This window comes from Sabethes cyaneus, chromosome 3 (assembly GCF_943734655.1).
Source record: "Sabethes cyaneus chromosome 3, idSabCyanKW18_F2, whole genome shotgun sequence".
In the NCBI taxonomy this organism is placed as follows: domain Eukaryota; kingdom Metazoa; phylum Arthropoda; class Insecta; order Diptera; family Culicidae; genus Sabethes; species Sabethes cyaneus.
Window position 1 is genome coordinate 236,596,982 of NC_071355.1, and position 21,521 is coordinate 236,618,502.

The following is a 21,521-nucleotide window of genomic DNA, read 5'->3' on the forward strand; positions in this document are numbered from 1 at the left end:
GTTATGAAGAAATTTGTGTTCCATTTGTATGGGAGCCCCCCCTTCTAGAGGGGGGAGGGATCTCAAACCATGCTAACAACATTCCTCACATCAAACGCAATATGTATGCCAAGTTTCATCAAAATCCGTCGAGCGGTTTACGAGTCTATACCGGACACACGAACAGCATTTCATTTTTATATATATAGATTATAACATTATACCAGATAACTGTTCGGGTGGTAAATTAAAGTTTTCTGTGTTTGAAGTTAAGTTTCGCGAGTGATGGATGAATCGAACGGCCGAAAAAAATTAAAGAAAAATCGTCGGCGATAAAGTGAAAATATAGTGATGAATTTTAATTCGGCAGAAATCTCAATATTTAGTGGAATTTGTGCCCCAAAAAGTAATAGAACCTATAGAATGCAATGTTTAGTGCTTTGAGTTACAAGATCTTATTACGGCTAGCAGGTTAGTTGAACTGATTTTGTTTTTTTTTTTTTTTTTGTGATGGTTTACCGAGTCTGTGGGAGCATGTTGGTACACTGAAGAAGGGAAGGGAGGGGTGATATTCGGTGCCATACTGACTGCCATAAATGTACTCTGACGACCTTGTCGTTAAGTAGGCGTGGAATAGCCTAAAGGCGGCTTTTCAGGACAGCGGAAGTTTGGACTGCTTCGGCAGTTTGCCGGGGTCAAGCTTGTGGAGAGTGTGAATCGGTCGAAGTCACGTTAATCTGCTGATAACCACTCGGCACAAGTCGGTTGCAAGCGGATTCGAAGTTAATGACCGTTAGATGTCCGGTATTCTATTGATGGGACTACTGAAAACGTAGGATCCCATGATGATGGAGCTTGAAGCGTCCGGAATCAAGCTGCCAGCGGATACTATTAAAGCAAAGATTCTACATGAGTGACCAGATGATGCGTTGAAATAATGAACGTTCACTTGGCTACTAATGAGCTACTAGCATTGTGGCACCGCAAATAGAAAAGATACAGCCCAACATTATTCAGAAAAGTTGTAGATAATAACTAGTTCTCCAACCGTCCAACACAAAACTTTTTCAAATTCTGCTTGACAGAGACGGTACTGTCAAATGAATGTGAATTGAGTCAAAGTGATTATGCCATCCCTGCTGACGAAAGCTGTTTTCTCACAAAAGTACATGAAGCAAGACGACCATCAGTAGTTGAGCGAATTCATGGTTGAAGGGGAGTGTTAAAAACCTAGTAATTCATGAATTCGGTTAGCCAACAAACTTATCGTTTGTTTTGTCGTTGCTATCGGACCTCTTCCTATCAATTACACACAAAAAAATCACAACACTCACCTTAATCCGGTTCGACAACCGCAGAAAGACACTCTCCGGTTGACCCTTCTGCGAAGCGGCCGGTACACTGGACGTCAATTCCGGTGACGGGGTCGTAGACGTTGTACTAGTTATGGTCGGAATTCCACTGCCATCCAGCGGATGTTCGTCCAAAAGCAATCCCTCAATATCGTCCAGTTGAGTACCATTGGAACCACTAACCGTATCATCGGCATCCTTTTCCGTCTGTGCACTGGGGTTGGTGGTGGCTAATGTTGGCGATTCTGGCAGGAGCTCCGGTACAATTTGTTGATCCTCAACAAGTGGAACCTCCGCCGTGACCGCCTCTTCTTGAAGTGTGAAAATATTGACATCTTCCTGAGGTGACGGTTTAGCCGTAACTTCTTCCTCGTCTGCAGAACTAGCAACGCGGGAGTCTTCGTTGCCCGAAGCGACCTGTTCTAGCGGTGGTTGTTCGATAGTTTCTCCTTGAAAGCTAGGCTGTTCGACTTTAAGATCATCAAAATTCTTGTTTGAATGTGATTTATCTCCAACGGTTTTAATTGGCTCAATCAAGCCTCGGTCAAAAGCTCTGATATTGCAAATTCCTACCGAATACACTGGTGGGAACCAACTTAGAAAACTTCTGTTGAAATTCAAACTTTGTGAATCGTATTCGTCACCCAAAGGGTGTCCTAAAATATTGGCACATAGCAAATGCTGAGATTCGTCGAACGACACACTGATTTGTTCGACATTCAATAGACTAGTTAGTAGGTAATAGTTGCAGGTTAACGTCCGCTCCAGTTGCCTCCGAAGCTCGTCCGAACAACTAACACACTGAGGCTGGTAAGCTAGTGAAAAGCAATAGGTGCTACTTCGAGACTGTTGCATGCTGTTGCTCAGTCCGGTATTACTAGATTGACTATTTTCGACATGGGTTTCATTCGCCGCACTGTTTTCGTTGGTTTTCCCGAGTGCTTCGGCAGCTTTTTTAACTATATTCATAACCGCTTCCCCGGCGGATTTAAGAATGTTTTCTGTCTTTTTCGGTTTGATTTCTTCCGGTTCCGAATTTTCCGAATCTGACGTGGTTTCTCCGCCACCTAAATGCATTCCGTCGGAAATCACTAACTCTACATCGTCATCATCCTCTTCATCGCTTATCGAAGGGGCATTATCCGTTTCGAACGCTTCAAACTCTGACGTTCCATAAACTCGGAACAGCGACACCGGACAGTAATGTTCCGAGTTGTAGTGCGAGTGGATTTCCACTCGAACAAATTTTCCGAACAAATGCGGATGGAGATTGAAACTTTGCACGTCTCGTTCGTCCTTCGCCGTGAATTGTCCGACGTTGGCCCAATCCCGCGTGGGAAACCGATTACTGACCGATACGGAAAAATCCCGTGGTGACGAAGAAAACAGTTCAAAATTTGCCATCTCTACGCGCTCCGCTTGAATCGGTTCGCACAGCTCAACGACGAACCAAATTTTGCTGGTGCATGGATTCAGTAGGTATTCGTCTTTGTGGGATGTTAGCACCGATCCGGTACTCTGAGCTTCCGCATTGGAAGCGATGATTTTTGCTCCACAATCCGGAGCGGCGTAATTCTTCGCCCGCAACTGCAGCGGAGGCATTTTGCCTCCCGCCGGTTTTGAGTTACGCTTCATTGCCGAAGCGTTCACGTTTTCGCCGAGCTTTTTCTCCGCCTCGGCCATCTGTTTCTGGGCCCACTCGGAGAACACCGGCATCGGGTTCTCCTCGGTTAGGTTCACTTCCAAACCCTGTTGCTGTTGAGATTCTGTGGTTAGATTGCGAACGTCGCCGATCGATTCTTCCGGGTGGATTTTCGGCGGGTCGTCCGTTCCTCCGGAATCATCGATTTTTTCTTCCAGGCGTTCCGCCTGCTCCAGTGCAATCTTCACTGGGATGCTGTCGGTGGTAGAATCTTGCCTCGATGGGACTTCATCGAACAATGCCTGTGCATGGTCTTCCGCAGCTTCCTCAATCACATGATGGCTGATGTTCTTCAGCGTTGCTTCGATGTTTTCTTCCAGTTTAGATTCTATCTGCATTTCGTTGTTTTGATGCTCTACCAGAGTAACAACCGATGGTGGACCCGGAAGGTCCTGTAACCTGCAACAACAACAATAAAAAAGCGAAAATTAATTTGTGTTTAAATTTTCGTAGGTTAACGCGAATTACATAGCTTCGAAAAAATAAAACCAAAACACTTTAAAGAGAGCCATCATTATGAAATTCCGAGAGGCGAAAATTGAATCATATTTGATTCGAACTTTTTGCGATAAACTTGATGTTTTGCTACAACAGTCGTTCTGTCGCGCCGCTAACGTACTGAGCAAACACAGAACCGAGTCTGTTTGCAGTTTTGCTTCGAACCCACCTGGCTGGAATCTGCCATGCTTGTTTACAGGTGCTGAAATTCAAGCTTCAAATACGGTACCCGTTTCCGCTTGTATAGACAAATCAGAAGTGTGTAACTCAATCTACTGCCGCCAGGCAGCCAACCAACCAACCAACCAACCACATTGCCAAGCGTATGCGTCGGTTGATCGGACCAGCACGTTCTTGACCGTCCCCAACATTTCACTCTCGCTCGACGGTCAGTACCGTGTTGCAACACGTGCGTGGGAGGATTAACAAGGGAGCTTTGCCATCCCATATATTATAGTAAACCGATTCGGCAGAAGAATGAACGACAAACTTACCCGTCGTTGTACAAACTGGTTATGGCCAGTATCTGTGACACCAGCAGAACCCAACAGAACGCCAGCAAAACGGTTAACTTCTTCATTCTCCTAATACGTTCCACCAGGGCGTTCAGTAGCTGCATCGACAGGTGCCATTCGATGTAGAAAAACAGCAACAGATACAGGTGGACAATGTACCACATTTACTTGAAGGGTAACCTAAGGAACTTTTCCGTCGCACTTTTAAAAAATATATTTCCTAACTAGACTACACATATATAATTGTATCATCATCATATCACATTCGGTTCGGGCTAATTCCGACTTATCACTCAGTCAATGATTTGCACATTTCAGTCTTCTGTTTTTTGTTGTTGTTGTTGTTTTTTTTCTTGGTATTTTTGTCACATATACCGCTTCGCTTCGAGGTAACACATTGCTAATTTAAGTATCTTTCAGTTTTGCGTCAATTTATTAGGTCACTTTCAAACTCCGCCGTTGGGTGGTGCCACCGTAACACGCAGATTTAGTCAGTCTCTCTTCAGTTCAATTTTCAGCGGCACCACACACTTACTAACCGTTCGCGTTCGTTCCGGTGGATTTCTACGATTGAACTGATAAAAATCAGATGCTGTATAGGATTGTACAGGCTTTGAATTTATTGGGGCGGTGCTAATTCGTGCCTGTTTGTGGCGCTAAGTGTGTGCGCACGCGATTCGCCTTTCGATTCGACAGCATTCTCCACCGTGTGTCGTTGCTGAGGTGCCGCACTCTGTTCCGTGGTTGCTAAATGTGTACTGTTAATCCAGAAGCTTTTTCAATTAACAACTGAATGAGTTTAGAAAAATTTTGGTTGACTTAGAATTGTACGTTCACCAACCAGATTGTGAGCGATCGGGTCAAGAACTAAAACTGATGAAAAAATGAGTTTAACATTCTTTCTGAGCTATGTGGTATGCGAAAGATGTTACTCGAGAAAACGAAACCTAATATCGCACACATAATGCACCAGTAAATAGAGTAAAACAGCGATGATGGTACCCATTCTTGGAAGAACAATGACACTCTGCTTCGGTTGCTTGCTAACTTTTTACTGGACAGGTGAATGATACCTTTCAGTGCTGGTATATGTAACAGATACGATTTGAAAAACAAAAAAAAAACAAAAGAATGTTCTTCTATAAAAGACATATTACTACAAACAGTCACCTTTTGAATTGTCATTCAGTCGTTCCACAACTCGGACAATGTGGTAAGATATACCTTACACGAACAGATATACCTTACTTTACTATGACATAGATTGATCGCCGATTGAAGGAATCAGTTCACCGATCCGCAAATCATCTCTTACACTTACGCTTATAAAAGAAACAGCCGCCCTTACTGTGTGCAGACATTCTGCTACCCACACACTCGCGGACGCACAGTCTCATACCGTCTTCCTGCGCAGCTTATTCGCGAGTCAAAAAACTTATTGCTCAATCAGCTGCCCGTGAAGCTGGTCAGTGGTGCACTGGGATACAAATTTTGCATTACTTTTTCTTTTCTTTATCATCTTCGCTTTCGATTCTACCCGCGGACGGGAGTGCGAACCCTCGCGAGTAATCGGTATCACCAGCTCGGGCGACGACCTTAGCTGTTAGCTAAACACACACTCGCAAAAACTCGTTGCAGTGGAGTGTATAAATAAATAAGAGCGAGGGTCCGAAAGAATGAGTACGCGTCTGTGAGGAAATTAGACCACACGAGTGTGAGCTTCGCAATACCGATCCGAAAGCAAAGCCTGGGTGCTAGCTACACTCCGTTTCAAAACTTAGCCGTCTGTTTTTATACAACAGAGTTCGCAGCCAGCCGATTCTGCAACCTTGCGGTTATGGAGCTCCTAATGCTACATTCGGGCTTGTGTTACATTCGGGCTAGTATTACATTCGGGCTCGTGCTGCATTCGGGCTAGTTGCTTTCGGGTTAGTGGTATTCGGTCTAATGTTATAGAATCTCACTCATCTGCGCCGGCGAGCACGTGCTCCTCGTACTCGCGTTTTTTAAACGATGGGTTCTTTTTCCACAGCTCTAATCTCTCTATAACTTTCTCTGTTCTGACGTGTAGCCGCAGTAAGCATGCGACTCTTGGTCTAGTCTTTCTCATCTGTCACTCTCTGGCATTCAGCCTGAAACCAGCTACTACGCTATCTTCCAGGCATCGTGCCTACCACTTCTAGAGCTTGCTTTATTTCGAATTGGAACAAACTTTTGCTCATATTGCGGCGCTCTTGGTGGACGGATTTTCAAGTTCTTGGCGCCTGTGACTGTATTTTGTAAACAAACAACATGGAAGTCAAAAGAAGGAAAAAAATTGTGTACAGTTATTTGGAAAATCCATTTTGGTCTGCATCTAGGCTAGCTAAACAGCTGAAATTGCTCAGAAACACCGTATGACGCGTTATCAATTGGTATAAGGAAACATTGACGACGATTCAAAAGCCTCAAGCTAGTCATCGGAGTGGAACTGTCGACCGGAAACTGCGTGGTGAGATTTTGTGGACCATCAAGAGGAATCCCAATCTGTCGGACCGTGATTTGGCCAGAAAATTCGGTGCTGCCCATAGTACCGTGAGGAGAATTCGACTCCGGGCAGGAATCAAGTCGTATCGAGCTAGCAAACAGCCAAACCGAACCATAAAACAGAATAGTGTGCCTAAAAATAAAAAATAAGAAAACTTATCCAATTTAATTCTACTATGTGTATTTTATTCACGACAGATACGTATTTCGCCTACGACTTGCAGGCTTCCTCAGTGTCTGTTTTCGAACACTGAGACACTGAGGAAGCCTGCAAGTCGTAGGCGAAATACGTATCTGTCGTGAATAAAATACAAATAGTAGAATTAAATTGGATAAGTTTTCTTATTTTTTTATTTTTAGGTTTCGTTTTCTACTAAGACGCTCCAAAAACTTCAGTCAGAATAGTGTGGCCAAACTCCGTGCTCGGAAGCTATACGACCGGGTGGTGCTAACCAAGTTCGATGGACGATGAAACCTATGCCAAGGCTGACTTCGGGCAAATGTCAGGTCAAAATTTTTACCAGGCAACGGCTCAGGGAGATGTTCCAAGCAAATTTGAATTTGTTTTTGCCGACAAATTTGCACCCCCTGTCATCAACGCAGCGCTCTCTCAGTGGGAGCGTTCGCCGCGTTCGACAACATCTTACACGCGCGAATCTTACACTCGAGATAGAGATCAGAGTCTATCTTTGGTCCCCGAAAAGACCAAATGACATCCGAGAAATGTCGACCGTCAATCAAGACATGATCGACCCGAGAGCTAGAGACGCCATTTGGTTGCCTCTAGGTGTGTTTCCGAGAACACTGACGTGGAAGTAGGTTGCCATGTTTTGGGTCCTCTCGAGCATGTCGTGGATCTCGTCCTTAGGCGACTCCACGTTTACACGACTCCATCTTTTGCCTTTCTAGCGTCACTTTAGTAGATGTGGTACTTGAACAAAGTACCTACCTTTCTCCAGAATTTTGCCACCGAAATTCCTGAGTAGCAGCGATATTAACTCCAAGTCAATATACATAGCTGTCGAGCAAGCAGTCCAGTTCGTGCCGGTTCATGGAGAGTTCGAACATTCCAGGTTTCCAATCTTTATCCATTACCCGTTCCCTTCTTCTTTGCCGTATCTTATACTGATTAATCCGTTCCCTATTTCCATTTTCGTTATTCTTGGAACCGGGGTCTCGATATCTACATCCTACTGCCATGTTCTGTATAGCTTGCAGGGTATAGCATTTCGTATTCCACCATTTGCTCCGGGACAGACGCTGTTTGAGCCGCCCCCTTTACTGGGGAACAGGCGCTCAAGCGCGCTTCTCCTAGCTTAGCAGCATGTACATGAAACATTTTCCGGTATGGCTATTGATCACCATTTTTTAACTTAGACCTGCGATGAGGCGCTCCTTCCAATTCTCCTCATTTTATACCCATTCCTCCTTTATTACTTATCTTCAAAAATATACTGGAAAAACTTTGAAAAACGTGGGCTGAAGTTCGACGTGGAGACGGTCGATATCTTGAGAGGCATCTGAAAACTATTTTTCTAACGGCCATAAAATTCGATAGAATACTAACTTAAACAACTCCTCTTACAAAATGGCAGTGCTTTGAGTGGTTCAAAAAATTTAAATGGCGATTTTGAGAGACGAAGAGCGTGGGGCACGTTCGAAAAAAAATTGAGCACTGTGAACTGGAATGGATGAAAGTGAGCTTAAGTGTCCTTTTCAACCAAACGTATTTGCACAACCCGCCACTCACACCCCGCGTTGTGAATCAATACGCCATTATCATTCATACAAAAGACTTCCAGAATTTATAGAAGAAGGGTCCACAAAAGACAGCAGAAAAACCGAAAAATCACATCTGAAATGCTGCGCGCCAGGTACAACAGGAAGTCATTTCTCCATTCTAAAAATCGCTACAAACGAAAAACTGTACTTTGTGTTAGGTTAATTCTACTATGAGCAGAAGGGTCTGATCTACTATGAGTTGCCAAATATACTATATTAACAATATAGTTCACTTCGCAAAATCTCATATATATCCGAAAAGACGCAAAAGTAACACCCTCTTGCGGACAAAAAGGTGACTAAAAGCTTTTTGTAACAAACATTTTTAAGCGTGCAACCAATGCATAAGTAAAAGGTGCGGTAGATTGAATATGCTATCTCTAGCCCTATGACGTCATTCTTCTAAATTGTAACATTAGTTATAAAAATTAATTGTGAATACTAGAAACAATCCGGCTTTTTACGAACCATAATGTCGGACGTGTACGTAATAGTTGAACAACATTTTTGACATTTCAGTAGCGTGCAGGAATAAACTAAAAACAATTAATTTATAATTATCATAATTTTTCATTCATGCTCTATTGTATTAACCCTTGACGTTTGTTATCAGGATTGAAAAAATCGGATTCATGAAAATGTAGGGAACAAATCAGACTACTTTTGCTGATTGACGGTTTGCGACAAAACTTTGCCCACGTATCCATTTGCCTAGAGATATAATAAAATAGGAACATAACTGGAAATCGAAATAGTTTACCTTTTGATAGAATTAATTCGGAAAAAGAAAACACTGGAAGGAGTTTCTTTTAAACTGGAACATCCGAAAACTGCACAGTATATGCGACCCATTTCACAAATTTAGCACTTGAACAATAATAAAACTAACAGGATTAGTTTGTTATACGAAAAATTGACAAAAGTCTTGGTTTGAGCGATCCAACCAAATGTTTAAATTGTAGCAACGTTTTTATTTTAAACCGTTTAGTAAATTTTCACTTCGTATTTCGTACTTCGGCTACGAAAATAAGGTGCTGCCACCAGTAAATGTTTAGTCTTCAAAACAAGCAAGGTCAGGAAATCATTAAACAAAGATTTTTGACAATAATTCTTCATTTACACTCACATATCTCAATAGAGTTAACAAAAGGGCGAATGCCCCAGGTGTAAACAAAACGCGTGAGTTATTTTTTGCTGGACGAGCCTAGCAAAATCAACTCTCAAATGGCTTTTTACGCTTGCGGCATTCGCCCTTTTGTTGATTCTATCTTCATATGCGCAATTCCATGAGTGTAAAAGGGATGTTGGAGAAATGAATTGAATTGAATTGAAGATAGAACCAGCAAACCAGAGAATGTGGCAAACGTAAACAAACCGAGCGAAAGCTGATTTTCTTATACTGGTCCAGCAAATAATAACTCATCCGTTTGGGTTACATTTGTGACATTCGCCCTTTTGTTAATTCTATCTAGAAATGGTTAAACTCTATACTGAAAGTTGAGTTGTTTCCGATAGACGTGTTCAATTTACGGTGTACTTTGGTAACCTTTTATGCCGCAATGGCGCTAGTAGTCGTGTCTTCAGGATTATAGAGGAGTGAACTATATTGTTAATATAATATATTTGGAGTTGCTCAAACCTGGTGAATACGTTGCGCTACTGAACGCTACTGCCAACAAATGATCAATTTGAATTAAGCTTTGGCTGTGAAACCAGAATACAAAAAGGCAACACAAAGTGATTTTGTAGCATGATAAAGCTCCATTACACACTGCAAAACCGGTCAAGAAAACGATTAAGTCATTGGATTGGAAAATTGGGTCCTAAAGCCCTATCTCGTTTTTAGTCTGTATCGATGAAGTTAGGGCTAAAAACACATATTTCGATATTAAATTTTATATTTTTGGCTTATTTTCATCAAAAAACGTTTTTTTTTGTTTTCTTGAATTTTAAACAAAAATAAATTTTCTACGCAACCTTATATAGGGCAACCAACTATCAATAGTGCGCTGCGTGGTTGTGCCAAGATAACACGCATTTTAAAAAGAAAGCATAGTTTGCCTCTAAATGTCACGAAAACCGTTTTGTTTACGTCTTGTGTTTATTTCATTTAAATTACAAACGTTCATCATAAATCCTTTACAAAAACAAATAAAGTTTTTAAAACAATACGATGTAGGATTTTTGGATATAAACTCTAGCATTTTTTCTTTTGGCACCAGCTACAACACACTTGCTTATATCAATGTTGTCCACATTTTCATCAACCCGCCGCTAGTTGTGGAACTTTCTATTAACTACTATAGAGAGTCGCCATCTGAAACAAATAATCTAGCAACAATGCAGCTGCGTATGTCAGTGTTGCCGCACGCACCGATTATTCTGCGATCAACCAACATTTGGAATAAATAACTTTTATAAAATTTAGATATATAATTACTTTTTATAATTTTACTACAGTTATTGGTCCTACCGTAAATAGTTATGCTGCTGTTGTCTGTTTATGCTAATTCTATTGAGAACCAGTCATTTAAATTAAAGATTTTGAGTTTTACGATGCTATATATAATAATAACGTACCCAACGAACCTTTCTCTGAAGCTTTTATATCGAATAATTCATAAAAAGCTGCTAAAAATTTAGAAACATCTGCTCAAAAAATGTTCTTGGTTTGAGATGGCATCTCTCTATCTTTAACAGGCTCTCTAGTCGTTACTCTTTTAAAGGCGGTGTTTTGACGGTCTCCTGTTCGATTGGACTTCCTTTTGACAACTGATTCTGTTCGATGGGAATTTTCGGTTTAAGATGGCGACTCTCTAAACTAGTAGTATCAGTTGGTGAGGGTGTTGAAAATTTCTCGTTATTTCTTTTGACAATAAGTGTCGAGGAGTAAGCAGCAGCAGCGGTAGATAATCAGCAGCAGAAGATAACCAGCAGCAGCGGGAACAACTAGCTGCAGTGGATACAAACCAGCACCGGAAGCAACCAACTGCAGTGGAGACAAATCGTCTGCAGCGGTATTGGAATACAATCGGTGACGTGAAACTAGAAATAGATGGGGAACAACGAAAGCGGACCGCTCTGGTCCGTTGATCGCTTTACTACTAGGCGTAAAACCAAGCGATTGCTAGCGAAAAGCAGCCAACTGGCAGTTTCGTGAAGCCATTACCATCGGATCGCGACAAATAAGCAGCAAAGTTCACTTTTTCACGAGCAAAATTAACCGAGACAAGGTAAACTGTCAAAATAATCAGCTGTTTCACTGCTGCCAAAGTCAAATGTCAAACCAGGGTTGCCAGTGGAAATATAGTTATCCTTGTTGCCAAAAACATATTCTTTCCCTAATGTCAAGATAGATCTGTAATATCATGGTAGAAATTGCAGTTAATTTTTTTGTTTTTTTAATTTTTGATTGTACGGTGTTTTAAAAAAGGAAAAGCTGTGCACTCGTAGTCGCAACGTGGAGCTTTATCGTTCTTTCGAAAAAAACACATTATTTTTATTTCAAGTTTTAGGACCCAATTCTTTCACGTGCGGCCCAATCACCATACTTGGGCCATTCTGACTACCCCCTATTTGCATCAACGTGACATGCACTTAATGAGCAGCACTGCCATTCTTACGAAAATATGACGAAATGGTTTGCTACTAAAGCGGAGCAGTTCTTTTTGCGTAACATCCGCAAATTTCCAGGGAGATGAGAAAAATGTATAGCTAACGACGCAAAATACTTTGAATAAAATAGAGTTCTTCATATAATGAAAAACGCGTGTTTAAAAAAACCGGTTTATACTTCTAACTTTTGTAGACATAAAGGGGGATCTGATGCTCAGATTGATGCAGTGTTCACTGTACTTGAAGCTGCTTTCAGTCATATTAACCACTACTTTCTGCAAGAGAACCTAACCGACTATTCTGATGAATATCTGATGAATTTGTCTACTGGCTTCAGACATATTTGACGAATCGTAGCTTTTTATCAAATCTACGCTTTATTTCAAATTTGGCATTCCACGGGGAAGTAAACTAGCTTATAAACTGACTTATTTCTTTAACGTAAGAACAACTTAACACGGACAGACAAGACACAGCACTTATGGTACTTACAAAACATTTAAAGTACCTTTTACGCTAACCGGTTTAGAGTTTGTCCCAACCCATCTACGGAGCGGTGGTCGACTGCATACGTATTGTGATTTGTTGTCTGCTACAGATTCAGTTTCGTCAACTGGTAGAGAGGCGATGAGATGAGCGCCTCATCTTCATTCATTAAAAGCTGATCTGCGGCGCTGATGTACATCGATTCCCACGCATTCAAATGAGAGGATTTTCTCACATTTAAATTAGTACCATTACTTTTTTCTCATATATTTAAATTTTGTATTTTTTTATGTCATCCTAATAGGAGAAAATAACATATAGGAACTGCCATATGCAGATAATTTCAAAATATTTCTTGTTGTAAGATCCATAGCATTCTCAAATGGTTTGTTATAACATTAAATAGAAGCAAAACTCGAATGATATAGCTTATAGAATCGAGGCTCACCTTCCAAAACTACGATTTCAAACGCAAGCAAACCGAAAGCTGGATTTATTATGCGCTTAGCTAAGGATTTTCATAGTCAGTACTATTGGCATCCCCTCTACTGCTTATTAGTTTCTATATACTTTTCTTTCTTGATAAGAAATCTGCAGTTCGGAGCCCGCATACGCACCTTTGGATATCAAAAATCGAGACCGTGCATAGGAGATTCAACGGACATGCATTGGGATTTATTCAGTGATCCGTGAGTTATTAAACATCGATACCCTAATTAAAGGAAGAAATTGTTCAAGAGCCAAATGTGCAGTTGAATAACTGATATGGCAAATGCTCCAGAAATTCTGCTTATGCAGAACTAAATGAACTTGACTCAGAACTAAGGATTCATAAGCAGTAATAAAAAGTACACTAAGGTTCAATCCTTTCCGAGACGATTAAACTAATGCTGTTGATTAGCAACATATAAAAGGCAGGACTATCAGAAAGCTTGAAACCAAGTTCTACAACGATCGTCTAGGCGGTAGAGGTAGACAATCGTTCACACTGACCGTTATCTGTTGATAACGCGATGCATTCCTAAAACCTAGATTACATTAGAAAGCAGTTCGTCCAACTCAATTCAAGCGTCGTCTTGTGTATACACGATAAATTACGCGCTGGCCTTGACAATGACAGTCTTCTTTTTTTCAGCAAAATGCAGAAAGCAGCACCATCATTACCCACTTTGCTTGCCACGTAATGTAGCAATAAGGGTAACGGTAAACACTCACTGCCGTAGCATTGCCTGCCATCACAAGCTGATGCAAACCTGAGCTTTAAATGTTTTCATATTTTATTGACTGAAAAATCGAGCTTACTATAGTGGAACCGTCATGCAAGCTGCTGTAGTGAGCTTCACATTCGTATTTAAAAAAAAAAGCGGAGGCACACAGAGAGTATAGTGAGACAAAAACAAACATCAAGCCGGTTCAAATTGCTTGCAAAACAACGATGTGGAACGTAACCGAAATCCACAAACCGGCGGCGCAGCGAGTAAATGGCAAATTGCATTCGAAAGTCACCACAACTCTCGGAAACAAACTTCGTTCAGCGGCTTCGACTGTGTACCCACTGTGATAGTATCACGATCGACCGACCGCTTTAGATTAAAAATACACCGGTTTATTCGTGTCACAGACGTTATCGCCGTCGCCGCCTAAAAGACGCTTTTATAATGACGTGGGTGAATTCGATTAGCGCTCGCTATTTACATTGTGAAGCTGCTGAATGCCAAATACGTTGGTCGGCCGGCAGCAGCAGCAGCTCCGGCAGTTCGGTGACGTGTCGCACACTATCAGTATTGCATGTATATGCCCCTATTGTAGCAAAAAAAAAAGAATAACAATTCACGTTCATTATCAATGCAACTTAGGTTGTTAGAAAACCATACACAAAGACGAACCCGTCAATGGATGTTTCTTGAACTTGTTTTATTATTTGGTTTTATTATACTTACAATCGCAAAATTGCAAATGTAAAACACTGTAAAACGATATACGTGACTCACCATAAACTATACCTAGCTGTCAGTGTATGTCACAAACTATTCAGTGTCAACTATGATTGAATAAGACGAACTTGTTCGAATTCAAATACACAATATTTAGTGTGAAAGCTTATTTCTTTTTCTATAATCAAGACATTAAATAGTATATTTATGAAATATTAATACCAACGAGAGTGAACATCCCCAATTAAGGAATGGATTATCACACTCCTCGTCTCAACATCATCTCTGTCTGTTGGGCAACATCGTTGATTGGTTTAAAATAGCATTTCGAATAGTTGTAACCGCCTTTTAAAAGCATGTGCAATTTCCCGTTCAAGGTATCAATCTGCTATTAAAGTCTCTATCTATAATAGTCAGTGCGCAATGCAATAGTACTAGGTACATACACGGCGAGCAGGTGCGTGAGGTCTATGACTTGGGTAAGACAAAATCCGAACTCAGCTAGCGGAGACATCATTCACAAATCCGATCAGAAATGGCAAGTGCCACTTGCACTAACCGTTGCGTTTGCACGCCGGGGAGCGGAGCCAATCGCGAACAAATGTTACGTCCAACAGAGACAGACACTGCCTCCTGCCTCTATTATGGTATGAGACCGAACCGTTTATTTCTTCGTTTCGACAACTGCAGTTAAGCGATACTTTTATTTTAATTTTTTTTTTCTGTTCGTCATGTTTTATGCACTAACTAATGGGTGGTTTGCACTTTTTTGGATAACCGTTGCTGGTGATGTAACTCTAAATACTGAGAATAGGGGTCTCCAAAGTTCGCGGGACGATGTCCGTGGGAAACTGGCGAATGCAGCTCCGTAGTTAGTTATTATGCTTTCACTTTTTAACTATCGCCATCGCTTTTGCATCGATTTTGTAATTTCATGGAATGGCTATCCAGGCGAGGAGAGAAGTTCAAAACACTAAAAATAGTAACCGGCTGTTGCCGGCATTGCCTTCCGATGGTTTTTACCTTTCTCTTTTAGAGAACAAAAAACTACGCAAATGCGCACCGAATGATGTGATCATTGAGATTCAACTCAATTGATCGGGGTCAAAAGGTTTCCGTGGATGAGTGCATTTCAGTAAGCTTCTCAGTCGACAAAAGCGGACTTTGCTCTCTTCCAATTGAACCTAATTTGTAAACAAGCCGTTGGAAAGGATTGATTCCCGGCCGAACTCTACAAAAATTGCCAAGAATCACTAGCAATGGACTTCATTGAATAATTTCAAGGTTTTGGGAGGAGAAGAAACTACCGGAGGAGTGAATGAATGGTAGGGTTTGTCTCATCTACAAAAAGGACAATCAAGGAAATATCAGGAGTACAACGTGCCCACGCATCATATTTTCGTAGATTTCGGGGCAGCATACGATACAGTCGAGCACAAAACGGCCACGGCAGAGGCACGAAACGAGAACGGTTTTCCGGACAAACTGACGCAACTGATTAAAGCTACCTTGGAGCGAATGATGTGCTACGTACGTGTTTCGGGGGCACTCTCGAGTCCCTTCGAATCACGCAGAGGGTTGCGGCAACGAGATGAACCCCTCTATGTGTTATTCAACATCGCTATTGAAGGTTTAGGAAGGAGAGGAATGATCCTTATCAAAAGTAACCAACTCCTAGTCTTCACAGATGACTTCGAAATCATTATTAGAAACCTTGAAACAGCGGAGACAATTTACGCCAGACTAAAAACGGAAGCTTGGAGCATTGGGTTAAAAATCAATGCATCGAAAACCAAATATATGGTAGAAAGAGGCTCCAGAGAAAATATCGCTCGCTTCCCACGGACACTATTGACGGCGATGAACTGAAAGTTGTTGATGAGTTCGTATATTTGGGCTCTGGTCACCGCCGACAACAGTACGAGTAGGTAGATTCAACATCGCATTCAATCTGAGAGCCGAGCGTACATTTCCCTCCGCAAGACGCCTCGATTATTAGCGTATATGCCGCCGCTTACGCGAAGACATACGTGCACTTGCCGTATTTGAACGAAAGGTGTTGCGGACTATTTTTGGCAGAGTACAAACGGATAGCGGAGAGTGGCGTAAGCGTATTAACTTCGTGTTGCAGGCATTACTTCGGAAGATTCCCATCGTGCACGTGGCGAAAATTGGGAGACTATGGTGGGCCGACTACGTCGTAAATGCTGGACGACTGTGCAGTGAAATCCATTCTGTTCAAAAACCCCACCGGCACCAGGAATAGAGAGGCTCAACATACTTAAAAAATTTACAGCTCGCAATTGTCTAATGGCCAAATCTGCTCTAGCTAACAGCAATGCTGTATGCCATCAACAAAAATCGATCGCCACACTTCTTTCGAGTTCTTCAACATGGTCAACATTGTGGCATCTTCATCTTACTATAATTGATGAACTGGAGATCTCAATGCAACGTTTCTGGCAGATTGACGAGGTGTTACTTTTTATACACATACAAGCGTAATTCGACAGGAAGATTTAGAACGTAACTGCCTTTTGAGGAAAACCTTGCAAAACTAGACAACTGCGAATTAACCTTGAAAAAGTTTTATTTCCGCTGAACCAAAGGTTTCTGATGATCTTCCCGCACCGATTATTGTCTCAGTTGCTCTGCTACGACCATCCAAATTCTGACAAAAAGTCTAAGATTGTGTGTGTTTGTCTCCAGGTCTTTCATAAGTCGTGAAATTGATTGGCATATCATCTCAGCAAGCGCCCCTGCCATGGCTAAAGCCCATTAAAACGTACCATAGGTATTTTCTAAGCTAACTTAGAAGAACGTCCGACTGTACGGCTTGTTCGCGACAAAATCTGGACACCTCAATTTTGCAATAAAATAAATTTGCTAGAAGTTTAATCCATGAAACAATTTTATATCATTTATGTGTGTATCGTTAATAATTATCAAACAAATTAACATTACTTATTTGGTCTTCATGAAAAATTGGCGAACTTTGGAGTTTACCCTTGCCATGAGGGCCAGTGCAGACTTGTTGGCAACCAATTTAGTTGCGTTTGTCCAAGATTTTCGAAATTTATCTATAGTTGTTGCTTGTTGTTTGTGCTGGGACAGCTCTCTCTTCACCCAAGCCCAATATCGCTCGATGGGGCGTAACTCTGGACAGTTAAGTGGATTCGCCTCCTTCGGTACAATATGGACTACATTAGCATCATGTCATTCCAAAACATCTTTGGCGGAGTGACAGGATGCCGAATCAGGCCAACACAGCGAGGGTACATCATGACTGTGTAGGAACGGTAACAATCGTTTCTGCAGGCATTCTTCACGGTATATTTCCTTGTTAACCGTTCCCGTAGTGATGTAACTTTTGCTTGCTCGACCTTAGCTGCATATGGCCTGCCATACTAAATATTTTTTGGGGAACTTGGCTTTCTTCTTTGTCCTAAAATGCTCTGCAACGCCATTCCGTTTCATGGAAGTGTAAAAAGACATACCAGGAAGCTGTTTAAAGTCTTGTAGGACAGCGCGTGTTTTGGCCATCGTATTTTGCTTATCATTACGGTTTGGCACAGTCCTCACCTTGAAAGACTTCATGCCTTGTCGTTGCTTAGAAGTGTGCACGAATGTTGGCGATATTTTTATTTTACGAGCAATGGTACGTACAGAAAGATCTGGTCTCCTCCGTAATATTTGTTTTACCTTCGCATCCTTGTGGTGGTTCCTCAGATCCGTTTTTGTTCCACTTCCCTTCTTCCTAGTTGTTGTCAAGCGAGTATCGAACGATTTTAAAGCACTGTGAACAGTGCTTGGAGGAAATCCAAGCTTTTTGGCAAGTTTTCTTAATGAGAGATCCGGATTTTCATTGCGACCGCACACAATTGCTTTTCGCACCTGCTCTTCTTTCGACGCCAGTTTACGCTGAGCGCTTGTAATATAAACAAGTGTTATATTTTCAGAAAAAAACAGACATACGTCTACCACTGCAAAATATTTCACTCATTGTTAATGTATTTCCGAAGCTGTGTGTGTTTAGGGGTGTCTAAATTTTGTCGCGAACAAGCCTTACTGGTGGACATAGAGGCAAAAATCGATTTCCAATCTCTTTTGAGTTTTTCGTATGATGCATTGTTAATTACTCCTGATCGGATTTCCTTTAACTGCTTAACCGGAACCATCGATTAATGACAGCTAGACGGGACGCTCAGCTCGATGACAGCATGAAGCCTCCAAAAAGTCTAAAGCTAATGTATGAACAGTTTTCGCGAGTTTAGAGCAACGAATACCACGCCAGCACCTTTCAGTCCCGAAACAAGAGCCAGCATAGAACCAAACGTAAGAGTTGACATAACAGTTTTACTGTGGGACATGAATCGAGGTCTATTCTGATGAAAAATGGGTCGTATAACAGCAGTTTTTCTAAAAGGATATTTTAATTTAAAAATACTGTACTGACAAATACAAGATCCACTAGAGGACACACACTTTTAGCGGATCTTGTAGACAGAAAATCCTCAACAACAACGGACAACGCTGTTTTACGCAATCAGCTGGACATGAAGTTGCTTTCTCCAGCTGCTGTTTGAACCGTTAAGCAAGTTAAGGTCCAAAAAGACGACATTCTATTGAGGGCTTAAATCCTAGAAGAAGCTACACAGAATAAACTCTAAATCGAAATTTACACGAATTGTCAGAAATCCTTTGCCGTGGCATATACGACTTACACAAATTTGCGAAATATTTTTACCAGGGCTTGAAAAGGGATCGCAAGTTGAATGTGACTGCCGTGAATGCGAACTTTCCGCATTCAAACTCCGCTTTTTGAACGATCATTTGACTGTTTTTCTTATCCAGTCAATCTGCCGCTAACGCTGCTGCCGTCTTACAATTCATGCGGCATCTCAGCAAAAGCAAACAGTCAATCTCCCGTTTTGCTTTGCGCTTTGAGAATATAAACTGCATACGGTGACGTATTTTTTCGTTTCTCTTTTTGTCTCCAAATCGGCTGCTCACAGTAATAGTTTGTCACCCGGACGTCGGTCCGACGCAAGCAAAATATTCGTTTGTATTGGACGGAGTCCGACCGACTTCTTCCATGCACATGTAGTGGTTGTTTTTTTGTAGTATTGAATCATACGATTGTGCGGTTGCTTTTCGTTAGCATGGTGATTACCAGTCATTTGACTGTTTTGCAGTCATTCGCTGCTCCAAACGGTAAAGGCAACTTGATCGAAACGAAAATGTCAAAAAGCTGTAGAACGCGTTCATTCTGTTGCGTGCATTCGGCGTTTGACTGAGCAAACTGCCAGTTGTGTTATGCATAGCGTTCGTATTCCACCTCTAAACGGACGGTGTGAACTTGAATGCGCGTTGGTGTGACTGCGGTAGAAAAAAAGGATCGGTCGAAGCCCTGATTTTTACCGCATCACTGGCCATTTAATGCGAAATTACCCATCAGAATAATAATCCGATCAGTTCAGTATGGTTTATGGTCAATCTGCCATCCACCAAAGCAGAACAATTTTTTGCAACCAGGATAAATTAGGCCGGCTCCACTCCAACCATGCAACAAACCTTCGAGGTGCGAAATAGGAGAGCTCCATGAACTGTATTCATCATTCTTGAACGATATCTAGCGCGTTGACGAATTTTGCAAATCTCGTGCAAATTGTCATCCGGCGGTTTATGGGAAACCATGCTAAAGTCGGTTAAAACGCACGCATTTAAAACTTACAATACTACGGCTACTTTCGAAGAGCTTGCGGTTGTACTGGTACTGGTCCTCGATTTCTGACCACTTTTTAATGTTTTGAGCCAAATTTTGAGCGGGTATTTATCTACGCTGCCATCCTACGGATGAAAAAACGGCATTAGAAGTAACTATGATACCGAGAACATTGAAACTCAATTAAATATTGAAACATCAGTATTTATGGATATTCTTTTCATTATCGACAAAAGATACTATTTGTCACTATTTTTTCAAAAAGAGTTTAGAGTTTTCCTACCTGTTTAGAATTTGTAGATGATTCGGAGTAGCTACTTGAAATTTTGAGCTGTGATTCAAAATACTTCTAGTCTTTTTGTTGATGTTTGACGAATACATACACATATTTTCGTAAACGATTGCTGTCAGTGAATGATAGATGAAAAAAATCTTGCATATGACGAAAGTGTTGTATTGTATTGAAGTATTGAAAGAGAAGACAGATTGATACAGTATACTTGTACATCGACGATAAAGTTTCACACCCTCCGCTTTTGTCAGTATCAATGATAGTAAAGCGTGTCCTACATCAAATGGCACCACCGAAGAAACGCTGTAGAAAATTACCTAATTGACCGATCCTTTTCAAACTTTCAGACAATAAAATATAACCCATTAGTAAGCTTTTGGCATATTTATTTCGTTCAACTCCAATACCATAACTGTATATACTCGCACCTTACACTTAACTCCATTCAAAAAGTTTTGTGCAACATCTGACTACAGCTGTACACTACTATGTGTACGGAAACTCACTTTTTTTTTCATGTCTTTCTCAGATTTGACATCTTTGAAATGCTTCTGTAATGCCTACTTCATAATATCCCAGTATTTTTCGATGGGCCTTAGTTCCAGTGCATTGGGGGGGTTCATGTCCTTGGGTACGAAAGTAACTCCGTTGGCTTCGTACCACTTTGAATGGTGGCACGAAGCTAGATCCGGCCAGAAGATCGTAGGGCCCTTGTATTGCTTCGACAGAGGAAGCAGACGCTTCTGTAGACACTCCTTGAGGTCGATCTATCCGTTTATAGTCCCGGTAGTCACGAACGGAGCCCTCCGTTTGCCACATGAGCAGATCACTTGCCAAATCATGTGTTTCTTGGCAAATTTTGAAATTTTTTGCATCCTTACTTCCTCCGGAATATCAAACTTATCCTGGGCGGTACAGTAGCACCGAAAGCTGCCAGAAGTCCGCCTCGACGTAAGTCTCATCATCCATGACAAAGCCGGCGTTTAGGCCGGCAAACCCGTACGGTCGCACAGAGCCTCGCGCTTCAGGGGAGCCTCGCGCTTGGTGATGATTAGAGAAAAATGTCAAAAATATTCTAGTGGACAATCCCTGGCTGTATACAACAAAATTGACTG

At 41.5% G+C, this 21,521-nt stretch overlaps 1 protein-coding gene across 5 annotated transcripts in view; it reads right to left on the minus strand.

Annotated features, from left to right (window-relative positions):
• The window catches only part of LOC128744628 (SUN domain-containing ossification factor), a 50,176-nt gene that overhangs the window by 10,537 nt on the left and 18,118 nt on the right, over positions 1 to 21,521 (minus strand). For 2 of the 5 annotated variants that reach the window (XM_053841778.1, XM_053841777.1), the window contains exon 3: positions 1,314 to 3,432. In XM_053841778.1, the coding sequence (XP_053697753.1) occupies positions 1,314 to 3,432 (2,119 nt within the window). Of the gene's footprint in view, positions 1 to 1,313; positions 3,433 to 4,025; positions 4,639 to 21,521 lie in introns of all 5 variants that reach the window. The other 3 variants (XM_053841782.1, XM_053841779.1, XM_053841781.1) reach the window with 3 other exon arrangements.